Raw genomic sequence first — 24,449 nt, forward strand, 5'->3', positions numbered from 1 at the left:
ATTGGTGGAGAGATCCTCCAGTCAGCACCAGTGTGACATCTGAGATGGCAGCAGTAGTGGAACAGCGATGGCTCCTATAATTGTTTGAGTTGTAGATTAGGAGTTAACCTTAATAAAGCTCACGAAAATCGTATTTGTTTCTGCTTAAATGATTGCCATGCACTTTTGAAGATTGAATTATAAAGTACAAATACAGCATTAACAGTTCATATAATTAGATGTTTTTTTTCTTCCAGATGTCTATGTAATATGATTTACAATAAATGATCACAGTTAACTTACATATGATTTTGGGCCTTAAACCTACAATTTTACCCATCAATTAATTTAGCCCCGTACCTAACTACATCTATTACAGAATATACTTCTGTTTCGGAACTACAATATCCAAAGTGTAGTTGTGGCATGATTAAAAACAAGATGGCTGACATATTCCTTGATGTGTTTTTCTTTTCAATGTGTTGATTGCAAAGATGATTCCAGGATGTTTTCACCTTCACAACTTTGGGTGTAATTGGCTGCCTCCTGCAGTCTCAGTAGCATAGTCATCTGCAAATATATAACAAAAGAAGCATTTAAGATTGAATTACAACGTATTTGGCTAGTTGTACTCAAATAGCCCATTTGCCGGCTAGCGAGTGTCGGGGCTCCCAAACTCGGTTCTGCGGGAGCCACCAGGCCGGCAGATCGATACCATTTGAGTTTTGTGCTATTTTTGGCTCGAATAACCAGAGAAGCAGAAAGAAGCACAAAATTAAATTACATCAAATGGAATGGACAGAGGAACAAATGTGGCAACAGGGCCTGCGAGGGGTGGGACAGCGGGGCCTGCATGGAGTGGGGGAGAGGGGCCTGCGAGGGGTGGGACAGCGGGGCCTGCATGGAGTGGGGGAGAGGGGCCTGCGAGGGGGGGGACAGCGGGGCCTGCATGGAGTGGGGGAGAGGGGCCTGCGAGGGGTGGGACAGCGGGGCCTGCATGGAGTGGGGGAGAGGGGCCTGCGAGGGGTGGGACAGCGGGGCCTGCATGGAGTGGGGGAGAGGGGCCTGCGAGGGGTGGGACAGCGGGGCCTGCATGGAGTGGGGGAGAGGGGCCTGCGAGGGGTGGGACAGCGGGGCCTGCATGGTGTGGGGGAGAGGGGCCTGCGAGGGGTGGGACAGCGGGGCCTGCATGGTGTGGGGGAGAGGGGCCTGCGAGGGGTGGGACAGCGGGGCCTGCATGGAGTGGGGGAGAGGGGCCTGCGAGGGGTGGGACAGCGGGGCCTGCATGGTGTGGGGGAGAGGGGCCTGCGAGGGGTGGGACAGCGGGGCCTGCATGGTGTGGGGGAGAGGGGCCTGCGAGGGGTGGGACAGCGGGGCCTGCATGGTGTGGGGGAGAGGGGCCTGCGAGGGGTGGGACAGCGGGGCCTGCATGGAGTGGGGGAGAGGGGCCTGCGAGGGGTGGGACAGCGGGGCCTGCATGGAGTGGGGGAGAGGGGCCTGCGAGGGGTGGGGAAATGTTCAGGATTGACGAGTGTGTATTTGTTTGTGAAGGATGAGTATATGTGTGAGAGGAATGAGTGTGTGTGAGAGGAATATGTGTGTCTGAGTGGAATGAGTGTGTGTATGAGTGAGGAATGAGTGTGTGTGAGAGAGGAATGAGTGTGTGTGTATGTGAGAGTGGGTGAGCGTATGAGGGTTGAGTGTGTGTGTGAGAGAAATGGGGTGAAATTCTCCGACCCCCCGCAGGGTCGGAGAATCGCCCGGGACCGGCGAAAATCCCGCCCCCGCCGTGGCTGGAATTCTCCGCCACCCGGGAATTGGCGGGGTCATGAATCACGCCGCACCGATCGGCGAGCCCCCCGCGGTGATTCTCCGGCCCGCGATGGGCTGAAGTCCCGCCGCTGAGAGGCCAATCCCGCCGCCGTGGTTTGAACCACCTCTGGTGGCGGCGGGATCGGCTGCGCGAGCGGGCCCTCAGGGTCCTGGGGCGGGCGTGGGGCGATCGGACCCCAGAGGGGTGCCCTCACGGTGGCCACGCCCGCGATCAGGGCCCACCGATTGGCGGGTGGGCCAGTGCCGTGGGGGCACTCTTTTTCTTCCGCCGCCGCCACGGCCTCCACCATGGCGGAGGTGGAAGAGAATACCCCAGCGTGCATGTGCCGGTGGTGACGCCAGCAGCAGCTGATGCACCGGCGCATGCGCGAACTGGCGAGGGCCTTTCGGCCAGCCCTGGCGCCGGGCGTCAAAGGCTGTTGGCGGCGGTTTTGGCGCCAGTCGGCGTGGTGCCAACCTCTCCGGCGCGGGCCTAGCCCCTCAATGTGAGGGCTTGGCCCCCAAAGGTGCGGAGAATTCCGCACCTTTGGGGAGGCCCGACGCCGGAGTGGTTGGCGCCACTACGCCATGCCGGGACTCCCCGCCTCGCCGGGTAGGGGAGAATCCCGCCCATGATGTGTGTGAGAGGAATGAGTGTGTGTGAGAGAGGGGGAATGTGTGTATGCAAGAGAGGATGAGTGTGTGTGAGAAGATGAATGTGTATGTGAGAGACGAGAGTGTGTGTGTGAGGGGAGAGCGTGTGTGTGAGAAAGGAGAGCGTGTGTGAGAGAAAGGAGAGCGTGTGTGTGAGAGGATGTGTGTGTGAGAAAGAGGAGAATATGTGTGTGAGAGAGGATGATTGTGTGTGTGTGTGAGGATGATTGTGTGTGTGTGTGAGAGGATGATTGTGTGTGTGTGAGAAAGCATGAGTGTGTGTGTGAGAGAGGATGAGTGTGTGTTTGTGAGAACATGAGTGTGTATGTGAGCATGAATGCATGTGTGATAAAGAGGATGAGTGTGCGTGTGTGAGAGAGGATGAGTGCCTGGGTGTGAGAGTCCAGCATCCAGCGGTACTCATCCCATTTGAACAAAAGAAGCATCCACACTTGTCCCATTAAAAATGACAAAAAGACCCAAGTACATTTGTTAAAGAGCAAACTTATTAATTTGCAGTATCATGGTGTCACTGCCAGGGTGCCTGGGCAGCAGCGGGAGTGCCAGGATACCACCCTGCCAGAGCCTGACCACCCGGAGGGTCTCCGATGGCCCGCGAGACCACCCAAGGTTCTGTTGCGCTTGGTCCACGTTTGTGTGGACCAGTGCTAAACGGCCCCTTAGAGAGGACTCCCAGAATGGGCATTCATTCCGAAGCCTCGGGAGCATCGGACCACAACATATTTAAGTGAGCCTAATTTCTCAATTAAATATGTAAATCTGGATCTTGACCCTTAGCTGCAATAGTTTTCTGATGTTTTTTGCCTCGTCAATCGGCTGTGAATGAGCACAATTATCAAAATCTCACCCTGATTACCAGGGCATGGTTAAGTTGATGGGTGGGGGCAGCTTCAAGTGCAATGATTTGTCAACCAACACAAAAGATCGTGGAAAATAGGATTGGGTTGGATATTTGGCCTTTATATCGTCAGCCCTTTGCGTTGATTTGGCTGGTTGCGGGTGAAACCTAACAGAAACCACTGTCATACAGTTCAACAATTTCAAGATTTGTTATAAAATGGGGAAACAACACTAATATGATGTGGTAAACACCACTAGTGATATATTGGATGTATTCCAGCACTGCCCGTATATTACAGGTACGACGGTAAATCCCTGCCTGTTGGCTACGCCCAACAGGCGGCGTATAAAAGTGTATGCTCTCCTCCGCTGCTTCCATTCTCGTTCCAGCTGCAGGAGGCACAACATCTTGTGCAATAATTGTTTCAGCATTCTCGTCTCGTGGTAATTGACGGTACATCATATGATTTAACAGCTCACCAAATGTGTGAAAATGGAAGAGTATTGTAAAGTCGTGACAAAACACGTTAGGAAAAAAGGCAGAGAAGAAACAACTCAAATGTTGAAAACAGAGAATAAACAGCCGGAAAAAGTTTGCTAACTTCAGTCAGTTCAATTTCTCAGGTTAAAGTTCAAAATAGTCAGAAGAATTTCAGAACAAAACACGTCTTGACTAATTATAAATTAGAACAATATTCATTATTATGGTCAATGTGTAAACAGGCTCCAGAGGAAAAGATAAACCACAGAAAATGCATTCGTGTAATTTAATTGGCATCACTTTAAGAAGAGGAACTGTCACAGATTTACTTTAAATTATTAGAGGCTTTGAACACTGCTATTTGCAGTCCGGAATGCATTCACGTCATTGTTGAGGTGCTGGAGAATTGTGATTTAGTGTGAATTCTGTGCTCCGCTGCGATTTTGATGTCGGAACCTATATTCTCTGCGTTTCCCGATTTCAGCGACAGCCAATGGTGAATCCTGCTCTTTGTCTCTCCCAGTCTTCTGTTCGTCTTACTTCTCCTCTCTGATGCTCCAAGTTAGTGCACTTCCCCCCCTGCTAAATTAGTTTAAATTACATTGGGAGTGAAAAATTAACACTTGTGTGTCAAATTGAAGTTTCCTTTTTGTTGCAAAATGAATTAGCATTCCCTACTCTCTGCCTTCTGCTCATTTCATGCTATATTTGACCTTTCTTTCAATATACATAATGAAGATCTCTTTAACCTGGAGTTACCTCTCTCTCTGCATCTTTGATGATTTGATTGCCTGCAGGTGCTCGCATTCCGGGGCATCTCTGACTGTGTCTATATAAACATTTCTGGAACAAGCCTTTCCATTCACCTGAAGAAGGAGCCGTGCTCCGAAAGCTCGTGTTTGAAACAAACCTGTTGGACTTTAACCTGGTGTTGTAAGACTTCTTACCATAATGAAGAAGGTTGCAGATTTTTTTTTCTGTGAAGATAATGTAATTAAAAGTTTCCAGCTTTGACTAACAGAAACTACCACAATGATTACTTTAAAATGGATTTGCTGACTTCAAAAGCGCTCCAATGTGATGTATCTTCGAGATGCAGGCCTCTGATCAGTATTCAGTGCAGCATGTGTCATGGAAAGAAACACTTCTGCTGAAAAATATGGAAGTCTGTCGAATATTCTGAAGGTTACTAATGTTACACAAGCAGTGGTTCTACATGGAGTTTAAGTCTTTTCCTGAAATGTCAATACTGAGTTTGGATAAAGGGCAGAGATCCAATTTTCATTACAACGTTACTGAAGTAGAACAATCACAGTGTAAAATTGGAGGACGCACAACATTTCTGAATGAATGACCCATTTGTGCCTGACTTCAAAGTTACAAATCAAAGTGAGTGAAACGCTTCCAAAATATTCAGCCTGGAATAAAGGGGGGCTTGTTTTCTCAAATAATTACAGATTTGTGCCTACTCAGTTAGGGACTAATACTCATTAGCTACTTCTCAAAAATATTATTTATATGTATGTTACAATATTGGGCTGGATTCTCTGTTCCCCCAGCCGCATGTTCCTCCGTGGCGCACCGTTCGCTGGCAGCGGGATTGCAAACTCCTGCCACTTGTCGATTGGATTTCCCATTCAAGCTACCCCAGCCCGTCGGGAAATCCGGGTGCGGGGGGGGGGCCGCTGCCAACAGGCACAGGGAATCGCAATGACTGGAAAATCCCGGCCATTGTCAGGTACAAGTACATTTAGGGCGTGATTTTCCGGAAAGATTTCTAAGTATTGCAGCAAGCGGGAATTGGCGCGTGCTCCCCAGCACTCGGCCCAGCACAGCCGGCAATGCTATTCAATGCTAATTGGTCCACTTAATGAGGCCTCACGGGCTTCTCACTACAAATGAAGGCTCGCCAGCTGATTCACCGGTACCGCACTCGCCAGCCGCCCGCCAACAAGATCGAGCAGCATTTCAGCAGCACTTCCTCAGCGAACCCCAGCCAGCTCGCAACAATGGCGCCGAGGAGACCAGCCCCAAAATCCAGGGGTGCTGACCTGCGGAGGCTGCTTGACTCAGTGGGGGATGCCCTGTTCCCCAGAGGGTCCAGACGGGTTAGCCATAGGGCAGTCAGTGCTGCCTGGGACAAAGTGGCGGCTATGAGCGCTGGGAGTGTGACCAGGAGGACTGGCCTCCACTGCAGGAAGAAGGTCAATGACCTACACCGGGCAGCACGAGTGAGTAGACACCATAGTCCCCCACCACCAACCCACCTACTCCCACTCGAGCCCTCTTCTCCTCTCCCCCTTCAACACCCCCAACCCGTCCTCCCTTCAACCCTCCCAACCCCTCCTTCACACCCTCCTCTTTCCTAACACTGTAAACCACGCATATGGCTAATGATGCCCTAACTGTGTCTCCTCAGGAATAGCTCTCCCAAAACCATCGGGAAAGAGCCCAGACAGGTGGTGGCAGTGATAAGAATCCTCACCTCCTTCAAGGGCGGAGACTGGAGGTGACCAGTGTGGCCGAGGACAGAGCGGTCACCAACGCGGAGGGTGGAGGACGACGCAGAGGTGAGGAAAAATTGGGCTCCACCCGGATGGCCTGTCAAGCATGAGTTGTTATTGCCTTACAGACTGACCCATCCCTCCCACTGACCACATGTTTATTCTCCTGCAGATCCTCCAGCCGACGGCTCCGGCCCATCCCGGGCGGCACTCTCCCCGGCCCTCCAGGAGACACATCGGAGTAGAGTAATAGTCACGGCACAGCTGACAGCCCCACCATCCACCAGCGCAGACATGCACCTCAGTGGGAAATGTTAGTAGTCAGGCACAATGTGGTCAGCACTGCACTGCTGCACATCAGGTGGAGGCAGGAACCCCCAGGCAAGACAGCAGTTGGAGGGCTGCTGGATCCCAGGACCCAGCTGGATCCCAGCCTAATGCTGAGCCGATGGAACAGCATTATTTGGAGCTGATGGAGATGTTATGGAGCGCCCGCGACATTCAGAGGAAGATGTCAGCACACTCCAGCAGGTCCATAGCCGCTTGGAGGAGTCCCAGAGGTTACGAGTGCAGGCGATGATGGCGGTAATGCATGACACCAAGGCCAACACTGCTAGGTTGGCGACTGCAGTGGAGAGCATGATGACTTCAGCACCATGAGCGAAGGTGTCCAAGGTGTTGCTGAGTCGGTGACGGCCATTGTTGAGGTTCTCGATGTAATGTCCGCCTCGTTGGGAGATGTGACCCAGTACCAGACTTGATGAGGTTCTGCAGAAAATGTTCCTCTCTCAGATGGGCATGGCCGAGGTGATGGGGAGCTTGTCGCAGTCACAGGTGGGCAATGCCAAAGCACTGCAGAGCCTCGCGAGGTGCTGGGTTCGGGATCCCACCCCATTTGCATATTCAGGTTAAAGTCACTTGAATATGTCTACTCTGGATCGACCGAGCATCTGGGATCAAACGGCCTCACCTTGGAAAACCCCAAGCAGACGCCGTTTAGCACTAGTTTCCAGGCATACAGGCACTTCAGGGGTCCCCCAGGTGATCAAGGACCCCAGGGTGGTTGGGCTCTGGGCAGGGTGGTTCCCTGGCATCCTGAATTCCACCAGGGCAATGTGGCACTGCCAGCTTGGCATCCTGGCAGTGCTGCTCTGGAACCTTGGCAGTGCCATAGGGTGCCACCCTTGCAATGGCAATGTTCCCTGGCCAGCAGTGCCAAGGTGCCCAGGTGGCATCTTGCCCATGTCGAGGATTGGGCCCGGGGGTGCCCTGCCCATGATGTGGGATGTGGGGGGGGGGGTGCTCGATGGCCCTTAATTGGTAATTTGGGGTGTTGGGGGAGTCTGGAGGCTGCAGTGGGATGTCTAGAAATCAGGGCACCATTTAAAAATGCGGCCCGATCTCCTCCTACACTGGCGAGTGCAGCTTGTTAGTGCAGGATGTGAGCTGAAGTATTGCCTCCGCGTGGTGTTCCTCTCCAAAGCTCAGAAATGAAGTAGAGTCCCGTTCAATAGCGGGATCATTCTCGGTGCTGCTGGAAAATACGTGGCTAAACAGGCCCGTCACATGGAATTTTAATTGCCAGCAGGCCAGACGGCGAAATTTTAATCGCCAGCAGCTTTCTCGTGGAGAACGATTGGTTTCACTTTGTTTCGTACCTGCCTGCAGCAGTACAAAGCCAGTTTTAACCACCAGCCTTCATTATCATGCCGCAGGACTACTACCCACCTGAAACCTGCACCAAGTGGGGTAGGAAATGGTTGAGTGTCACTGGACCTTGTGTATAACCGAGCCACCCTTTAGCACAGGTTACTGCGGGAAAGGAAATTCTGGGGACGTCGGGGGTGGGTTGGGGAAAGAACCGGAGGTTGGGGCCTATCAGAATAAAGCCTCCTCCTCCTGACCTCACACAAAAGGACTTTGCAGGAGTTCCCTTCAGCTTCTTAATCCTCCTCACATTGCGTTTCTTCTGGTGGAAAAGCTGACCCACCGGAATGCCAAGCCATCCCCTTTGATAACAGAATTGTTGTCAGGACCTGACATCATTGCAACCTGACTATTTGTTGTGAATTGGAACCCCACCAGCCCTGGTTGGTCTGATTATCCTTCTGTCCAGGACCATCTGTTCAAATTGAAAATGGTGAGATCCAGACAGCTTTCCATCATGTATACCAGGCCTTGTCAAACTCGGGGGCCCGATCCGCGGGTGGGTCGCGGAGCCATCCGTCACGACGCTCCCGATCGCGCAAATCCGCACGCAACAGCCGGCTTTTAATAACGCCGAATGCGAACGGCCTTCAAAATGGCCAGGAACAGATTTTAAAGATTTGGCCGCATTGCGCATGCATGCCTGATCATCGGTGCGCATGCGCAAAACTGCATGAGCAGTGCGGCCGCATTTGTTTTTATATGGTCGCAGCCTTTTTGTTTTCCAGTTTGGAGGGCCAAAGGGACCATTGGGGCAAAGGGACCCAAAACCATTTCCTCCATTTTTGTCAGCAACAAACAAGGGGCTGAATTCTCCGACCCCCCGTAGGGTCGGGGAATCGCCCAGGGCTGGCGTAAATCCTGCCCCCGCCCTGGCCGGAATTCTCCGCCACCCGGGAATCGGCGGGAGCGGGAATCGCACCCCGCTGATCGGCGTGCCCCCCGCGGCGATTCTCCGGCCCGCGATGGGCCGCAGTCCCGCCGCTGTCAGGCCTCTCCCGCCGACGTGGTTTAAACCACCTCTGTGCCGGCAGGATTGGCGGCGCGAGCGGGCCCCCGGGGCTCTGGGGGTGGAGCATTATAATCATGTATATACAGATTATAATACGGTGTGAATCACATTCACCACATTCATCCCCTGTGAAACAAATCGAGTCCAGCGGGGGTGGTGGCTCACAGAGTTAGTCTGTCCGGTGGACGAGTTGTTCTTTTCAATCTGCGGAGCACCGGGGTTGCAGCCTCTTGCGGTGGCTGGGTGGGTGTTGAGAGCTGGGGTACGATGGCAGACTCCGGTGCGGGTCTCGACCAAACTTTATACACCTCTGGCTCGACCGGAGACTGGGGGCGGGCTGGTTCTGGCGCTGGGAACCGGTGGGGTGAGCTTGCGGAATCGGTGGCGTGAGGGGGCGGCAGCATAGGGAACGGGTTAAGGGGTTCCTCAGTGGGGTTGGTGGGAGGGGGGGGGGGGGCTGGATCCAGCAACGTGGATGGCTTTCAGACGGCTGATCTGTGCACTGGCGCATGTCCCGCGGGATAGGGCATCCGAGGGCTCGTTGAGCTTCCCCGGTCGATATTTAATATCGTAACTATAGGTGGAGAGTTCGATCCTCCACCGAAGGATTTTATCATTTTTTATTTTGCCCCTTTGCGAGTTGTCAAACATAAAGGCAACCGATCGTTGGTCGGTGATGAGGGTGAACCTCCTACCTGCGAGGTAATGCCTCCAGTGACGAACAGCCTCCACGATGGCTTGCGCTTCCTTCTCGACTGAGGAGTGTCGGAGTTCTGAAGCGGATAGGGTACGGGAGAAAAATGCAACGGACCTCCCTGCCTGATTTAAAGTGGCTGCCAGAGCTACCTCTGCGGCGTCGCTCTCAACCTGAAAGGGAGTGGATTCATCCACCGCCCGCATGGCTGCTTTGGCGATGTCCTCCTTGATGCAGGTGAAGGCCTGGCACGCCTCAGCAGACAGGGGAAATCGTGTGGCCTTAAAGAGTGGGCGGGCTTTGTCCGCATATTGAGGGACCCACTGGGCGTAGTATGAAAAGAACCCCAAGCACCGTTTGAGGGCCTTGGGGCAATGAGGGAGGGGGAGTTCTAAGAGGCATGCGGTCCGGGTCTGGGCCCAGGACTCCGTTCTCCACGACGTAGCCGAGGATGGCCAGTCTGTTTGTGCGGAAAACGCATTTCTCCTTGTTATGAGTGAGATTTAATTTCTGTGCCGTTTGCAGAGAACGGTGGAGGTTGGCGTCGTGGTCCTTCTGGTCATAGCCGCAGATGGTAACATTGTCCAGGTACGGAAACGTAGCCCGCAGCCCGTACTGGTCTACCATTCGGTCCATTGGTCGTTGGAATACCGAAACCCCGTTGGTGACGCCGAAGGGAACCCAGAGGAAGTGGAAGAGGTGGCCATCGGCCTCGAACGCCGTGTAGTGGCGGTCCTCCGGGCGGATTGGGAGCTGGTGGTATGCAGACTTCAGGTCAATCGTGGAAAATAGCCGATATTGAGCGATCTGATTAACCATGTCTGCAAATCTGGGGAGGGGATACGCGTCTAGGAGCGTAAAGCGATTTATCATCTGGCTATAGTCGACGACCATGCAAAATGTTTCCCAGGTCTTGACGACCACCACCTGAGCACTCCAGGGACTATTACTGGCCTCTATGATCCCCTCACTGAGCAGCCGTCAGACCTCCGATCGGATAAAGACCCTATCCTGTAGGCTGTATCGCCTGCTGCGAGTAGCTACTGGTTTGCAATCTGGAGTGAGATTCGCGAAGAGAGGAGGGGGGGAGATGCGCAGCGTGGCTAGGCTGCAGATAGTGAGTGGGGGCAGGGGCCCGCTGAGGGTGAGGCTCTTGAGGTTGCACTGGAAATCCAGGCCTAATAAGAGTGGCGCGCAGAGGTCGGGCAGGAAATAAAGTTTAAATTTAGAATAGCTAGCGCCTCGAATTGTGAGCGTAGCGACGGTGCGTCCTTGGATTTGGACTGAGTGGGAGCCCGAAGCAAGGGCGATAGTTTGGCTCACCGGAAAAATAGAAAGCGAACAGCGTCTTACCAGCTCTGGATGTATAAAGCTCTCGGTGCTCCCGGAGTCAAAGAGGCATGGCGTGCTGTACCCGTTGATCTGGACCTCCGCCATTGAACTTCGTAGGTGCTTGGGGCGGGATTGATCCAGGGTGACCGCGTTGAGCTGCGTGGCGAGTGCCCGGGGAAGCCGTATTCTTCCGATGAGCTTTCTGAGCATGCTGATGCAGATGGGGCCCATGGATCGCACGTGGTGAGCGGCGAGGAAGATGGTGGCCCCCATGAGTTGCACGTGGCCGGCCGCATGGTGGGGGTTTGCCAAGATGGCGGCCCCCATGGATCGCACGTGGCGGGAGGGGGCGGAGTCGGGGCGTAGGCCGCAGCGTTTCGAGCCCCACGGGTGTTGGGAGCGATTTGTTCTCTTTGCTGGGGAGTTAAAAACTGGGGCCCTTTTCGCGAGGCACACTCTGGCATAGTGGCCTTTCTTCCCGCAGCTGCTGCAGGTCGCGGATCGGGCTGGGCAGTGCTGCCGCAGGTGCTGGCTTTGGCCACAGAAATGGCAGGCTGGGGCAGCTGAGTAGCTGGCTGGAGCAGCTGAGTAGCTGGCTGGGGCAGCAGAGTAACTGCCTTTGGCAGCGCGGTAGCTGGGGGGCCGTGCGGCACAGGCCTGGGGGGACTGTTGGTCGGGGGTCCACGATGAGGTCGCGGGGTCCGCGGGAAACGACGTGAGGCTGCGGAAGGAAACTTCCATAGTGGTAGCAGCCTCCACAGTAGTATCTAAGTCCTGGGCCCCCATTTCTAGCAGTCTTTGGCGCACCTGAGGCCAGCTACGAAAACGTCCCGCACAGCAAGCTCCCTATGTTCAGCCGCGGTAACGGCTTGATAATTACAGTCATTGGAAAGATTGTTCAATTCCCTTACAAACTCGGCAAGCGTTTCTGTAGGCCGCTGACGGCGAGTCGTAAACACGTGGCGTGCATAAACCTAGTTAATGGGCCTAACGTACACTTTGTCCAATATTGCCAGCGCTGTGGTGTAAGAACCGGCCGGATTCAGCTGTGTGGAGATTCTGTGGCTTACCCTCGCGTGCAGTAGGCTGAGTTTTTGTTCCTCCGTTGTTCCGGCGATGCTGCCTTCTGCCAGGTAGGCTTTAAAACATCTCAGCCAGTGGGAAAAAATTTCCTTAGCCTCTGCATCCTGTGGGTCGAGTTCTAGGCATCCGGGCTTGAGGGCTGCTTCCATGATTTCTTCGACTGTTCCCTAAGTATATTAAATTGTTGGAACCAACAATTCTACGGACACGTGCTTGTAGGATTAGAATAGCGGTTCCAATATACTTACAACAGAGCCAGCCTGTTAGCCGTTGAACTTTCGGTGAACTGGCCGGCTGACCCTGTGGCATTGATCTTTATACAGCAGCTCCCGGGGGAGGAGTCCTGGGCGGAGCCACGGGAGGAGCCCAGTACAACTTTCGTGCATTCCCAGAGCTACTCCCCCTGGAGGTCAGGTAGTGCAACTGCACTTACAATATAGACACATGTATATACAGATTATAATCCGGTGTGAATCACATTCACCACAGTGACGTCAGCGGCCGCTGACGCTGCGGCGCATGCCCGGACTCACGCTGACCGGCGAAGGCCTTTCGGCCAGTTCCGACACTGATCGGCGTAGCCCCAAAGGCCGTTGGCGCCAGTTTTGGCGCCAGTCGACGGAGCGGGAGCCACTCCGGCACGGGTCTAGCCCCTAAAGGTGCAGAGAATTCCGCAACTTTGGGGAGGCCCGACGCTGGAGTGGTTGGCACCACTCCGCTACGCCGGGACCCCCCCACCCTGCTGGGTAGGGGAGAATTTCGCCCAAGGTAAGAGAAAATGGTGGGTCGCACAGGTCGGCCGGCGTGGGTCGCATAGGTCGGCCGGGTTAGCTTCTGAAGGTTGGCCGGTTGGTAAAAATGGGTTCCCGGGAAAAAAAGTTTGAAAAACACTGATTTTGGCAACACGAGCTCTTTCACCAGGTTCGAAGGGTGATAATCCATCCAATTGTCCCGATTGAATAGGTTGCATTGTTCCCTCAGAGTTAGCATGAGCACACAGTCTATGCTCACACTTCAGTGCAGCCTTTCAAATCAGATGTTAAACTGAGGCGCTTCGACGATTGCAAGTGGATCTTTAAGATTTTGTGGCGCTAGTCAAAGAAGAGAAAGAGAGCGGTGCCAAAGAGGCCCGGCCAACCACGCCCACATGTTCTGGTCTTGCCCCAGACTTGTGGAGTACTGGACAGCCTTCTTCGAGGCTATGTCCAAAGTGGTGGGGGTGAGGGTGGAGCCATGCCCGATAGTGGCGGTCTTCGTGGTTTCAGACCAGCCAGATCTATTCCTGGGGAGGAGGGCGGACGCCCTTGCCTTTGCCTCCCTGATTGCCCGCCGTAGAATCCTGTTTGGCTGGCGGTCAGCAGCACCACCCAGAGCTGTAGACTGGCTGTCCGACCTCTCGGAATCTCTCCAAATGGAGAAAATCAAATTCGCCATCCGAGGGTCGGACGACGGCTTCCACAGAACGTGGGAGCCATTCATGCAACTGTTCCGGGACCTGTTTGTGGCCAACGTACATGAGGAAGAATAGTCGGGTGGCCAAGATCCAGGGGAAAATGGACGGGAATCGGGGGAAGGTAGCCGGGGGGGAGGGGGCTACGGGCTCGGTATGGGGGTTTGATGGCAAGCCAAGGCCCAAAACCAAACTATAAATAAATGCCTATAAACATGTGCCTCGGCCATATTGGGGAATGTAAAATATGTATGCTGGCTAAAGGGGGCGGCCACAATTATTGTTATGAAGATGCTTACCTGTAAATATTCATGTTAAATTTTTGTGTTTTCCTTTTTTTTTCTCTCTCTCTAATAACTTGTAATTTGTCATATATAAAATATGAAAACTCAATAAAAAAACATTTATAAAAAAAAAGAAGAGAAAGAGTCCTACCCAACATTTCTCCCCCAACCAATTGCCACCATTGTTAATTTAACAAAAAAGTAGACATAAGTTATTCCAACATTTGAGGCTCATGCCTGCTTTTTCTCGAAAGTTAGTGAAGGCTGGAATTCCAACAGCACTGAACTAACTAAGGCCCTGCTGCAACACTTACAAGTGGGTCTGATTCAAGTGAAGTAGGTGCCGTCTCGTTGATCTTTCTTTTGTCTGCAGGAGGAACTGGAACCTGTGATCCTGTACTTGGAGGAGGCAGATGGAAGATCTTTGAGCGGTCTTGTGAAGCAGTTGACCAAGGTAGAGTATCCTGCACCCATTTAGCAGGATCTTCCCACACAGCTTTTCTTCCATATGTCTGAGAGACAAAATAGGAAAGATTATTGACAGCAATAAAAATTGCCGTCCAGTTCATGTGTTTATTTGTTTAATGCAAAAATACTATTAAGATCTAACACAAAAAATGAATTTCTAAAACTAATTTTAATTTTCAATTTAAATGGTCATATGGGGCGTGATTCAGCCATTGCATTGCACCATTGTGGATCCAGGCGTGATGAGTGAATCTCGGGAGAGCCCCAAATCGGGCTTTGTCTTTGTTTCTTTATAGTATGCAGTCTACATAGGTTGTATTGACAGATAGAGAGGCTAATCAACATCAGAATCACACACAATCATCTACTTTGACATCTTCACCCTGGATCAGAAAGTATAAAGTCCACTAACCAATCACAGACTTATATTTTTTTCTTATTCCTTCATGGGATGTGAGTGTCGCTGGCTTGGCCAGCATTTATTGCCCATTTCCATTGCCCTTGAGAAGGTGGTGGTGAGCTGCCTTTGTGGAAGGGGTGCCAATCAAACAGGCTCCTTTTTGTCCTGGATGGTGTCAAGCTTCTTGAGTATTGTTGGAGATGCACTCATCCAGGAAAGTGGAGAATATTCCATCACACTCCTGACTTGTGCCCTGTAGATGGTGGACAGCTGTGGGGAGTCAGGAGGTGGAAGTTACTCTCTGACTTGCTCTTGCAGCCACATAATTTGTATGGCTAGACCAGTTCAATTTCTGATCATTGGTAACCCCCAGGATGTTGAAATGTTATCATCTCCTCCTAAAGGTACCACTTGCAGAGGCGCTCAACTTGTTTAGGTTTCAGGCCTATAACCCTTTGCGTTTTCTTTCTGTTTTTAGCTCCAGGGAGCAGTCTATTATCCTGTCTCTCAGTAGAAAATGACTCTTCTTTGTGTAGGCCCAGGGCAGAATTCTGGTTGTTGGTAGATCTAGCTCTCCTGTGTATGTCTGGTGTCCATTTGCAACTTGCTGTTGGGGTTCTATCAACCATTTACTAGCTTCAATGCCCCATAATACCGAACTACTATGGTGGCCTAGTTTGATCATCCCATACATTCCAATACAGTGGCAACATTCCTACAGCTTTTTCTTCCTTTCCCTAAATATATGACTAGCCTACAGTAAACAACAGGAATCAGATTGATATTTGGAAAATCTGGCTGTCCTCAGATCTTATTATTTCACTTAAATCCAACAAAAGAGATAAACTTTAGAGTCTGAGTTGTTATTTATACATTGGCATTAAGTCATGATTTGGTAAGAAAGGGCAGCAGATGCAAAAAACTAGTTTATAAAATGGGAAATGGCTTTTAATTGAGCAATAATGAAATGCTAATTGCAAATGGGTTTGAACCTTTAAGTAGAAAGTCAGCCAACGGCATCCAAAACGTAAAAATTCAATTTTAGCATAAACATTAGTCAATTAAACGTTAAGTTTCATGAAATCAAAGCAGATGTTGATGAGATTTGGTATTCCTTCTTTGTTGCCAATTGGGAGCTGAATGTGGTGACAAAACAACTTCACCATTGTTACATTTGCAGCCTTGCTTTCCTATGAAAAGTGGCACTATTCAGCTGAGCATAGGGCCACCACCTCCGCATAAATTTCAATTTGAGGGCTGATAGCTCCACGGGCGCACTCTGAATTGGCCCAGAATGTATTTGGAGTCTTAACTTCCATTTGAAGATTGCTCCTCTGCAAAATTCACTTTAGTTTTTTTCCCCTCAGGCAGGTCACTTGATGTCAGCATGCAAGATGAAGTGCCCCTCAGGCATAAAGTGCTCATCCCCAGTGTGATTGAGGAAACAAACTGTAATAACACACAGGGCTGGCTTGATTGTTTCCCTTATGTGTCTCGAGGAGTATGAGCTCTCCTGTTAAATACAGGGGTAATACTGTGTGTATATAAGGTCGGACAGATAGGAACTGACCGACAAAGAGAGAGGACCCAGTAGTCTAATCGGGCCCATTTGTCAATAGTAAGTATTATAAATAAACGTCTTCTGTATGTTACTCATCTGGCTCCCTCCACCTTTATTAAACAAACTATGACAGCTGCCTATCTCCACCCACAAAAGAGTGTTGAAGGTCTGTGATAGAACCTGTAAATAAATCCATGGTCAGGGTTACGCAATTTTCCAAATGAAAGCATACAAGTGCGAATTAGGAATGGAAACAAAATGTTGTCGGAACATGTAAAACATTAACTTCAGAAATAAGGAGACCAGCACAGCAGCTTAACAAGGCACATTCATTACTTTGATTTTTATCAACTGTGTTAAATTGACAATTTCATAATGCTGGTCTAGCAGATTCGTCATTTTAATTTCACCAACAAATTGAAAATAGTTCACTTCTGTTCTTGCTGCCGCTAATTTGGAAATGTTTGTTTGCCTGCGATTGCTCAAACCAGTGCAGCCTCTGCAAAGTATTCCCAGTACTTTGCAAACAGGATTGTTTATTTTTCCTGCAGATTTTGTCTGACTTAGTTTATTAACGAGGTTGCCTATGAATAGATTCTGCCCATCAGGCTATGTTTGCTTGATTATGGTTGATTTTCTAACCCTGGCATTGTCACATATTGGAGGCAGCTCCTCTGTCTTCATCACGATTCTCATCAAAGTTGACATGAAAACATCTGAAGCAAATCTTTGAGCAAGCCAAGTCTTCAAACTGACTTTTTAAAAAAAATAATTGAGCACCTCAAATCCATTAAGAAAAGAGGGCTGTTAAGGTTACGTTGCACTCAAGATTTTGCATGTTGAAGGCTTTTCATCAAGCTCAACTTCAAAATCTTAATCTGATAGGTCAGCACTGTTCTTATAAATGTAGCTATTTAATCTGTACATATAATCACCTTGATGCCATCATTAACTCCTTCCTGAAGATAAGGGAGAATGGAATAGTTCCACAGGTCAATGAACCATTCTCTGAATTCAGCCACAATGACCGGAGAGGACAGGAAAAAGCAAGGACCTGTGAGAAAATAAATAAGAAGGAACATCAATGTTCCATAATGGCTACAACATCTCAGACGTTCATTATTTGAAAAGTTCTTAAGGTTAAGCAAGGTGAATAAATTCAGATATTTAATTAAATAGATCAATCTATGAGAATTTGTACTTCCATTTTCACCCTGCCTCCAATTACAGCGCAGGGCATAGTTGCACCCCATTCTGATTAATCCTGATCACTGAGGATTTTAAATAGGTTCAGTTCGATTGTCAGGCTTGGGGCAGGATTCCCCGGCCTCGTAGCCGCCTGTTTCTTGGCGACGGGAGGCGGCTCGCCATTGTTGGCGGGATTCTCTGCTCCGCCGCTATCAATGGGAATTCCTATTTTAGCCACCTCACCACGCTGGGAAACCGACCAGGAAAATGGGAACAGGAGTACACACTAATGTTCCTTCATGGTCGTTGATACTCCTGCGTCTCTTTGGGCCACACTTGGGTGTGCAGAGGGTGAACTGACTTCAGCTCTGCAGGGCAGGTAAACCTGTCCAGTGAGGGGGCGTTCCAATTCTCCATCCAAAAAAACAAAAGGCTTCACTTCAATCCGCGTGTGATGTGTCGGGAACTTCAGGCCAGATGACACATCCACTGTGTGTAGAAGAGTCTGATAGTCATCAGCCTCATAGGAACACCCATCCGCCTAGGACCAGATAATCCCACTGCTAGCCAAAGGAAGGAGAATTCTAGCCTTGATATTTTCACTCAATATTCTGTGGCAGTAGGGCAATACTAGCAGTGCTCAGCCAGTGGTTGCACTGAAAGGGTTTCAAATAGCAGTGGCAGAATGTCCAATTTGAGATCCTTTTGCCAGATTAAACTGGAGTGGACTTGAATCCAGTAAAATACTGACGCTATTGATCATCTACTGTAATCATAGAAAAGAATTACTTGGAAAGGAGGAAGGAAACATTTTCTGGTCCCACCCTTGCCACGACCCGTTGTGGGTGGGAATGGAAAATATGGAGAGCCAGCCATAAGTCCATTGACTTTCAGCAACACTGGAAAATCCCTCGGGGGAGGGGGGTGTTGCAGCCACCACCACCTAGAACAGGGGTGGGCAAACTTTTCCGTGCAAGGGCCACATTCAGAAATTCACAATTCACAAAGGGCCGCATAGTATATTAAGTAAAATAATTACTTCACCCGGTTATGATTCTGGGCGCCTCATATAGAACATAGAACAGTACAGCACAGAACAGGCCCTTCGGCCCTCGACGTTGTGCCGAGCAATGATCACCCTACTCAAGTCAACGTATCCACCCTATACCAGTAAGTAACCCAACAGCCCCCCCCCCTATTAACCTTAAAAAAAAATTAAAAAAAAAAAAAAAAAAATTTTTTTTTAAAAATTTTTTTTTTTTTTTAATGACTTGGTGGGCCGCAGAAATACCTTTGGCGGGCCGCATGCGGCCCGCGGGCCGTAGTTTGCCCACCCCTGACCTAGAAGGACAAGGGCAGTAGATGCACGAGAACATCACCACCTTTAAGCTCCCCTCCAATTCACACAAAAACCTGGCTGAGATCTATATCCCTGCTTTTTAATTGTCACTGACTTGAAATCCTGTAAGTTCTTATCGAACAGCAATGGAGAGGGGGGGGGGGGGGGAAGGGGTGGGGGTGGTGGAAAACTTTCATCACATGGACCGTAGTGGTTTCAGAAGGCCCAACATCATGTCTTCTGTGGCAACTAGGGATGGGCAAGAGATGCCAGCTTTGCCACTGAGTACCACTTCGTGAAGAAGGGTATAATCAAAAGTCAGGTCAAATGGTAAATGGAAATCGAGAACTCTCTCCTCCAAAACGTTGCGGATGCTAGATCAGCTAAAGTGGTCACAAATGGGCCATTTCCTATTAGGTAAGGGTTTGAAGGGATATGGAACAGGGTGGATAAATTGAGTTGAGGCACAGACTGACTGATTGAATGGCAGAACAGGCTTGAAGTGATGAATATCCTACTTCTATCCCTTAGTTCCCCCACTGTTCCCATCTCATGAATCGCTTAGACATTCAACCCAGGGCCAGCACGGTGGCGCAGTAGTTAGCACTGCTGTCTCACGGCGCCAAGGACCCGAGTTTGAACCCGGCCCTGGGTCACTTTGTGTGGAGTTTTCAGATTCTCCCCGTGTCTGCCCGGGTCTCACCACTACACCTCAAAAAGATGTGCTGGGCAGGTCAATTGGCCATGCTAAATTGCCGCTTAATTGGAAAAAAAAGAATTGGGTACTCTAAAAAAATTTTAAAAAGCTATTCAACCTTGTTCAAAAACCCAATAAAAAATTTATTAAAAAAAAACCCTGTCCAACCAGGAAACACAGAAAAAAAAAAGTTTTAAGAATCTAAATTTTACACTGATAGCTGAGGTAAACCAAGCTCAGAGCATGCAGGGTCAATCTGCTGCTGTGGTACTGTTCCACACACGTTATACCTGCACACCGAGATTAAATGCAATTGTTGCTCATTACTACAAATGTTTTTCCGTGATGCTGGCTGAATTTCACCCTGATTAGAAAGATTCTGGCTAACTTACATGCATTCACACTCAATAAACTGACAACGCATCAAAGAACTGCCTATTGATGGGTAACAAACGGTCCCAAATGCCATCGAAAAAACAGCACCTACCAATGAGGAAGTCAGAAGTGCTGTACATTTCCAGAAACGTGTGGAGATGGTACCATAACTTGGGAACCCAGTTCAGAATATTGAGGATTTCATTATTGTTCGCGTTTGCATCATTCTCTGATTCAATCAGCTTCCGTTGCAAATAGCGGCTTAGGAATCCATTAGCAGGCTCTGCATTGTTAGAAAATGGGACCAGCCTGGAAATCAATATTATGAATTGTTATTCCATAATTTTCATTGACAGATCGAGAAAGTACTGCAGAAAATGACAGTCTGATCAGTTTACAATCTCAAGAGGGAACTACTAGCGTTCTTTAATTCATGAAGGAATGGGCAATGCTCTCCCATTCCACATCTTCAGTTCATCAACAGCTTAGCTGAAAAAGGTACAATCAATTCAATGGATCCTAGCTGTCTCATTATGTTATAAGTGCAGCAGAGCGGCAAATATACTTTATCTGCATTGAGATAAATCTGTTAATTTTTCAGTTTGTCCTTTCTTTACGTTTCTTAAACAATTCTTTATAAAAAATCGTTTTAACTTGAATTTCTTTTTATTTGTTCATGGCCTGCACGCGTCACTGGCTCGGTCAGCATTTATTGGCCATCCCTGAGTCAACCACATTGTTGTGGATCTGAAATTTTACATGTAGGCCAGTCCAGGTAAGAACAAAAGATTTCCTTCCCTGAAGGACATCAGTGAATCAGATGGGTTTTTACGACATTGAACATGGTATGGTCATAATTAGACTTTAATTGCAGATTTTTAAAAATTGAATTCAAATTTCGCTATCTGACAGGGTGGGATTCAAATGATTGTCCCCAGAGGATTATCCTGGGTCCCTGGATTACTAGTCCAGGGAAAGTACCACTATGTCACTGTCTCGAATACGCAGAACATTGTCTTCCATTACAAATTAAAACATGCACAACATAATGGGTTTTGAAGGACACATCACAGCATTACAGTCTTGAAATCCTTAAGGGATATGTTTGTGCAATTGCAACTGAACAGAACCTCCATCTGGTCCAAGACAGAAATCGTGCCCCAATGCACCAGGGATGTGGTCACTTGGATGGCCAGGTTAGGTGCATTGGTGACAGCTGCTCAGACCGCTGGCCAAAAATATTCCAGCAGCACTCCATCGCTCCAACAGCATGGTGAGGTTCTGAAGAAGACCGTCCTCTTTTCATCATCTTCTTCTGATGGACCAAGTGAGCATGTCTAGAAATGTAATCGATCCGCTTCAGGCATGTCTTCGGCTGAGTTTCACGGCAGGTGTTATGGGCCATTTTCCTTGGGATAACCCAGACGTAAGGCTTGGTTAACAGGGTGTGAGCAAAAGATCCAGCACAACTCTGGGATTGTGGAATTTAGAAGGCCAGCGCTCCTGAGACTGGGGTTGGGGTGAATTCTAAAATATTTGGGTTACACGCTAAATTCCTGCCTTCCCTTTTGCCCTGGACATTTTGAGTCCTTAGTACCAGATAAAGACAACTGTGCATAAAAATCAAATTACTCGATAGGATACAGGAAAATCCTCACGAGAAATAAAAGTAAGAAAAAGCACAGAAAGTGATAATAATTAATACATATTCTTTTTGTTGTCGGCTAATTCAGCGATCTTGCACCAAAGTATTAACCTGCTATTTCAGTTTCAGATAGTGGCTGGCCAGTTTACTTTGATTTCAGATTTCCAGCATTTTACAGTTCTACCTTTACTGCATTAGTGAAAAGTTTGGACTAAATTAGTTTAAAACTTATTCTGTGTATTTATTTACACAAGAGAAGTCCATCCCTCCCATGACAATTAGACTAATCTCCCATTAATCAAAGTTATGATTACATATATACTAATTTCTTCATATATAGATCTGTACTTTACCTAAAACTGAGATGAAGGCCATGGTTTGGTGTTGTTTTGACAGGTTGGTTGGTAGTTCCAATTACATATGGGCTGTAGAGCAAGAAATAAAAAATATATTTAAACCAAAGATAATGCAAGAGTCAATGTTTAAGTCACTTTTTACACTTCAGCTGGAAATCACTTTCGTATTTCAGAATGTAGTTAACTTTGAAGTACATTTTAAAACTTATAGGAGCTTAAACTAGAAACAACCTCTTATGGCAAAGTTTGCATAAGATACTCTTCATAATATGTCAAGCAAGGTCCACAGAATACAATTTTATAAATATCTACAATCATTGAAAAAGGAAGCTTGTTTTCCACTTGTATGGAATCAGCAGTAAAAATGTAAATGCCACCACAGTCCCAGAGGACCCCCGCCGCGTGAGCTGAAGCTGGCAGGAATTCTCACTAATCGCCACTATCAGAGACCAAATGTGATGAGCACATTGCCATGGTGCCTAGAGGATATTGGACCCGGAGGGTTGTCAAGATCATGGCAGGTTGACAATGGCAAGGGTGTCAGGAGGCAGTGCCAGGTTGGTGCTGGTGATTGGAGGGTGGGGAGGGTAGCTGATGCCAGCTAGAAGGGGGGTCTTTGCTGGCAGGAAGTGGACGAGGCCCAACAGGAGACCTGTTGGGATGGCCCTGATATCAGTGATCCTTGAAGGGGAGGGGGAAGATCAGACAAAAATTAATACTGAAACAAAGAGAAAGTTATTTGCGCAAGTGATATATTCTCGAAGATGCGTTATGGGACCCCTTGGAAGTTCCAACACAAGGATTCAATGGGAGTTATCAAAGAATTTTCAACTTCCAATGGGAAATTCCCCAGCTCCCCAGAATCCTTGAAAAAGGTTTCCAACTCTGATCTGAAGTTGAAGACTTCATAAGGTTCCGACTTATTTAACTGAATAGTTTCCCAGGAAATGTTAGAGATAAATCTGGTCCAACTCCTGTGTAACTATAAAACTGACCCCTCAATCACTCATACTGACTCCACCCCCCACAACTCCACCCTCATCTCCTCTTTGACATTCCTCTCTTCCCAACCTGACCTAACCCCACCAGCCAACTACCCCCCTGACCTCATCACTGACTCCCCAGCCAACCCAACACCCCAGCTGAACTGATTCGCCCCTATCTGACAACCTTTCCCAATCCAACTACTCCTCTGACCCACTTTCTACCATGCCCACCTATCACCCTGTCATCCTACCCATTTGTCACCCTGGCCACATCACCCACCTGCCATCCTATCCACCTGCCATCTTATCCACTTTCCACTCTACCCCCATGCAGCTCTACCCATCTGCCACCCTACTCACCTGACACCCTAGCATCTCACCCACCTGACACCCTACCAACCTCAACCATCTGCCATCCTACTCCCTTACCGCCTGAGCCAACCTATCCTTATAAAGACTTACCACCCCTCCGTAGCTTTGAAAAATAGCTCCAGGACATTTAAACTATTTTCTCACCAGAATACGACAGCTGGTGGCATAAAAATGGGACATGATTTGCCTCCGCTCGACGGTCCAGCGCTGCGAAGAAGTTACTTCATTTCAAGCACCCTCGGCCATTCTGGAGAAGCTGGGGTCGAGAAACTTGGCCAGAAATGCAGAGTTCCAATTTGGCGGAGAAAAGTAGGAGGGGTGTGGCAAACTGTCAGTGATTGGTGCTCCGCGATGTTTTTGGGCCCATGTATCACAAGGCCAAAAAGAATCTTAGCATAGCAGAGCATGTATTGAGACAAGGCTGCCGTAAAACATTTCTTAGCACTTTTTAAAGCACTAAAGCTTCTTTATTGCTGTAATTACTGAAACCCTGTGTAGAATAACGGTATTTTTGTGCACATTGTTTAGGTATGTTACTTTTTTGCTGGAGATGTGATGAAAGAAACTACATGGTTCCCAAAAGTTGTGTACATTGATACTCTTGTGAGAGTATTGCAAATTACTTCAGCCCCGAACTGAACTTAACCCATCTTGTTCTCATGGGACTTTTGATTTTCTCAATATCCCGTTAAATGCCAATCTTACCATAAGCATTCTATGTATGCTGGTTTAGCTCACAAGGCTAAATCGCTGGCTTTTAAAGCAGACCAAGCAAGCCAGCAGCACGGTTCGATTCCCGTACCAGCCTCCCCGGACAGGCGCCGGAATGTGGCGACTAGGGGCTTTTCACAGTAACTTCATTGAAGCCTACTCGTGACAATAAGCGATTTTCATTTTTCATTTCATGTATTTCTACCCATAAAAAAACTTATAGTAATTCCATTTGGCTTCAAACAGCATGCAGTTAATTATTTTTTAAAAAGTACAACTAACCATTTATGATATTTGCATGTAAGGGCACCATTGACAAGTTCGCTTAGAGAGCCCGGCTCACTGAGGTCATCAAGTACTATTACCAATGGAACATTCCCTGTGCTGGTTTCTCTGTCAATTTGATTAGCGAGATTAGAAAGGTACAGCTGCAGATCCTACAGGGGAAATACATACACACATTAAAACTGAACTAACATTTTAGACTTCCTTCATCAT

General features: G+C 48.8%; 1 protein-coding gene across 6 annotated transcripts in view; it reads right to left on the reverse strand.

Moving 5' to 3' along the window:
• Positions 1 to 221: 221 nt before the first annotated feature.
• The window catches only part of LOC119979037 (neuron navigator 1-like), an 806,372-nt gene continuing 782,144 nt past the window's right edge, over positions 222 to 24,449 (reverse strand). For all 6 annotated transcript variants that reach the window (XM_038821010.1, XM_038821009.1, XM_038821014.1 and 3 more), the window contains 6 exons: positions 24,234 to 24,388; positions 21,880 to 21,951; positions 19,994 to 20,190; positions 17,218 to 17,336; positions 14,168 to 14,365; positions 222 to 549 (listed from right to left, as the gene is read on the reverse strand). In XM_038821010.1, coding sequence (XP_038676938.1) covers positions 454 to 549; positions 14,168 to 14,365; positions 17,218 to 17,336; positions 19,994 to 20,190; positions 21,880 to 21,951; positions 24,234 to 24,388 — 837 coding nt within the window. In that variant the 3' untranslated portion in view covers positions 222 to 453. The remainder of the gene's footprint in view (positions 550 to 14,167; positions 14,366 to 17,217; positions 17,337 to 19,993; positions 20,191 to 21,879; positions 21,952 to 24,233; positions 24,389 to 24,449) is intronic.

This window comes from Scyliorhinus canicula, chromosome 15, assembly GCF_902713615.1.
Source record: "Scyliorhinus canicula chromosome 15, sScyCan1.1, whole genome shotgun sequence".
NCBI classification, from domain to species: Eukaryota; Metazoa; Chordata; class Chondrichthyes; order Carcharhiniformes; family Scyliorhinidae; genus Scyliorhinus; species Scyliorhinus canicula.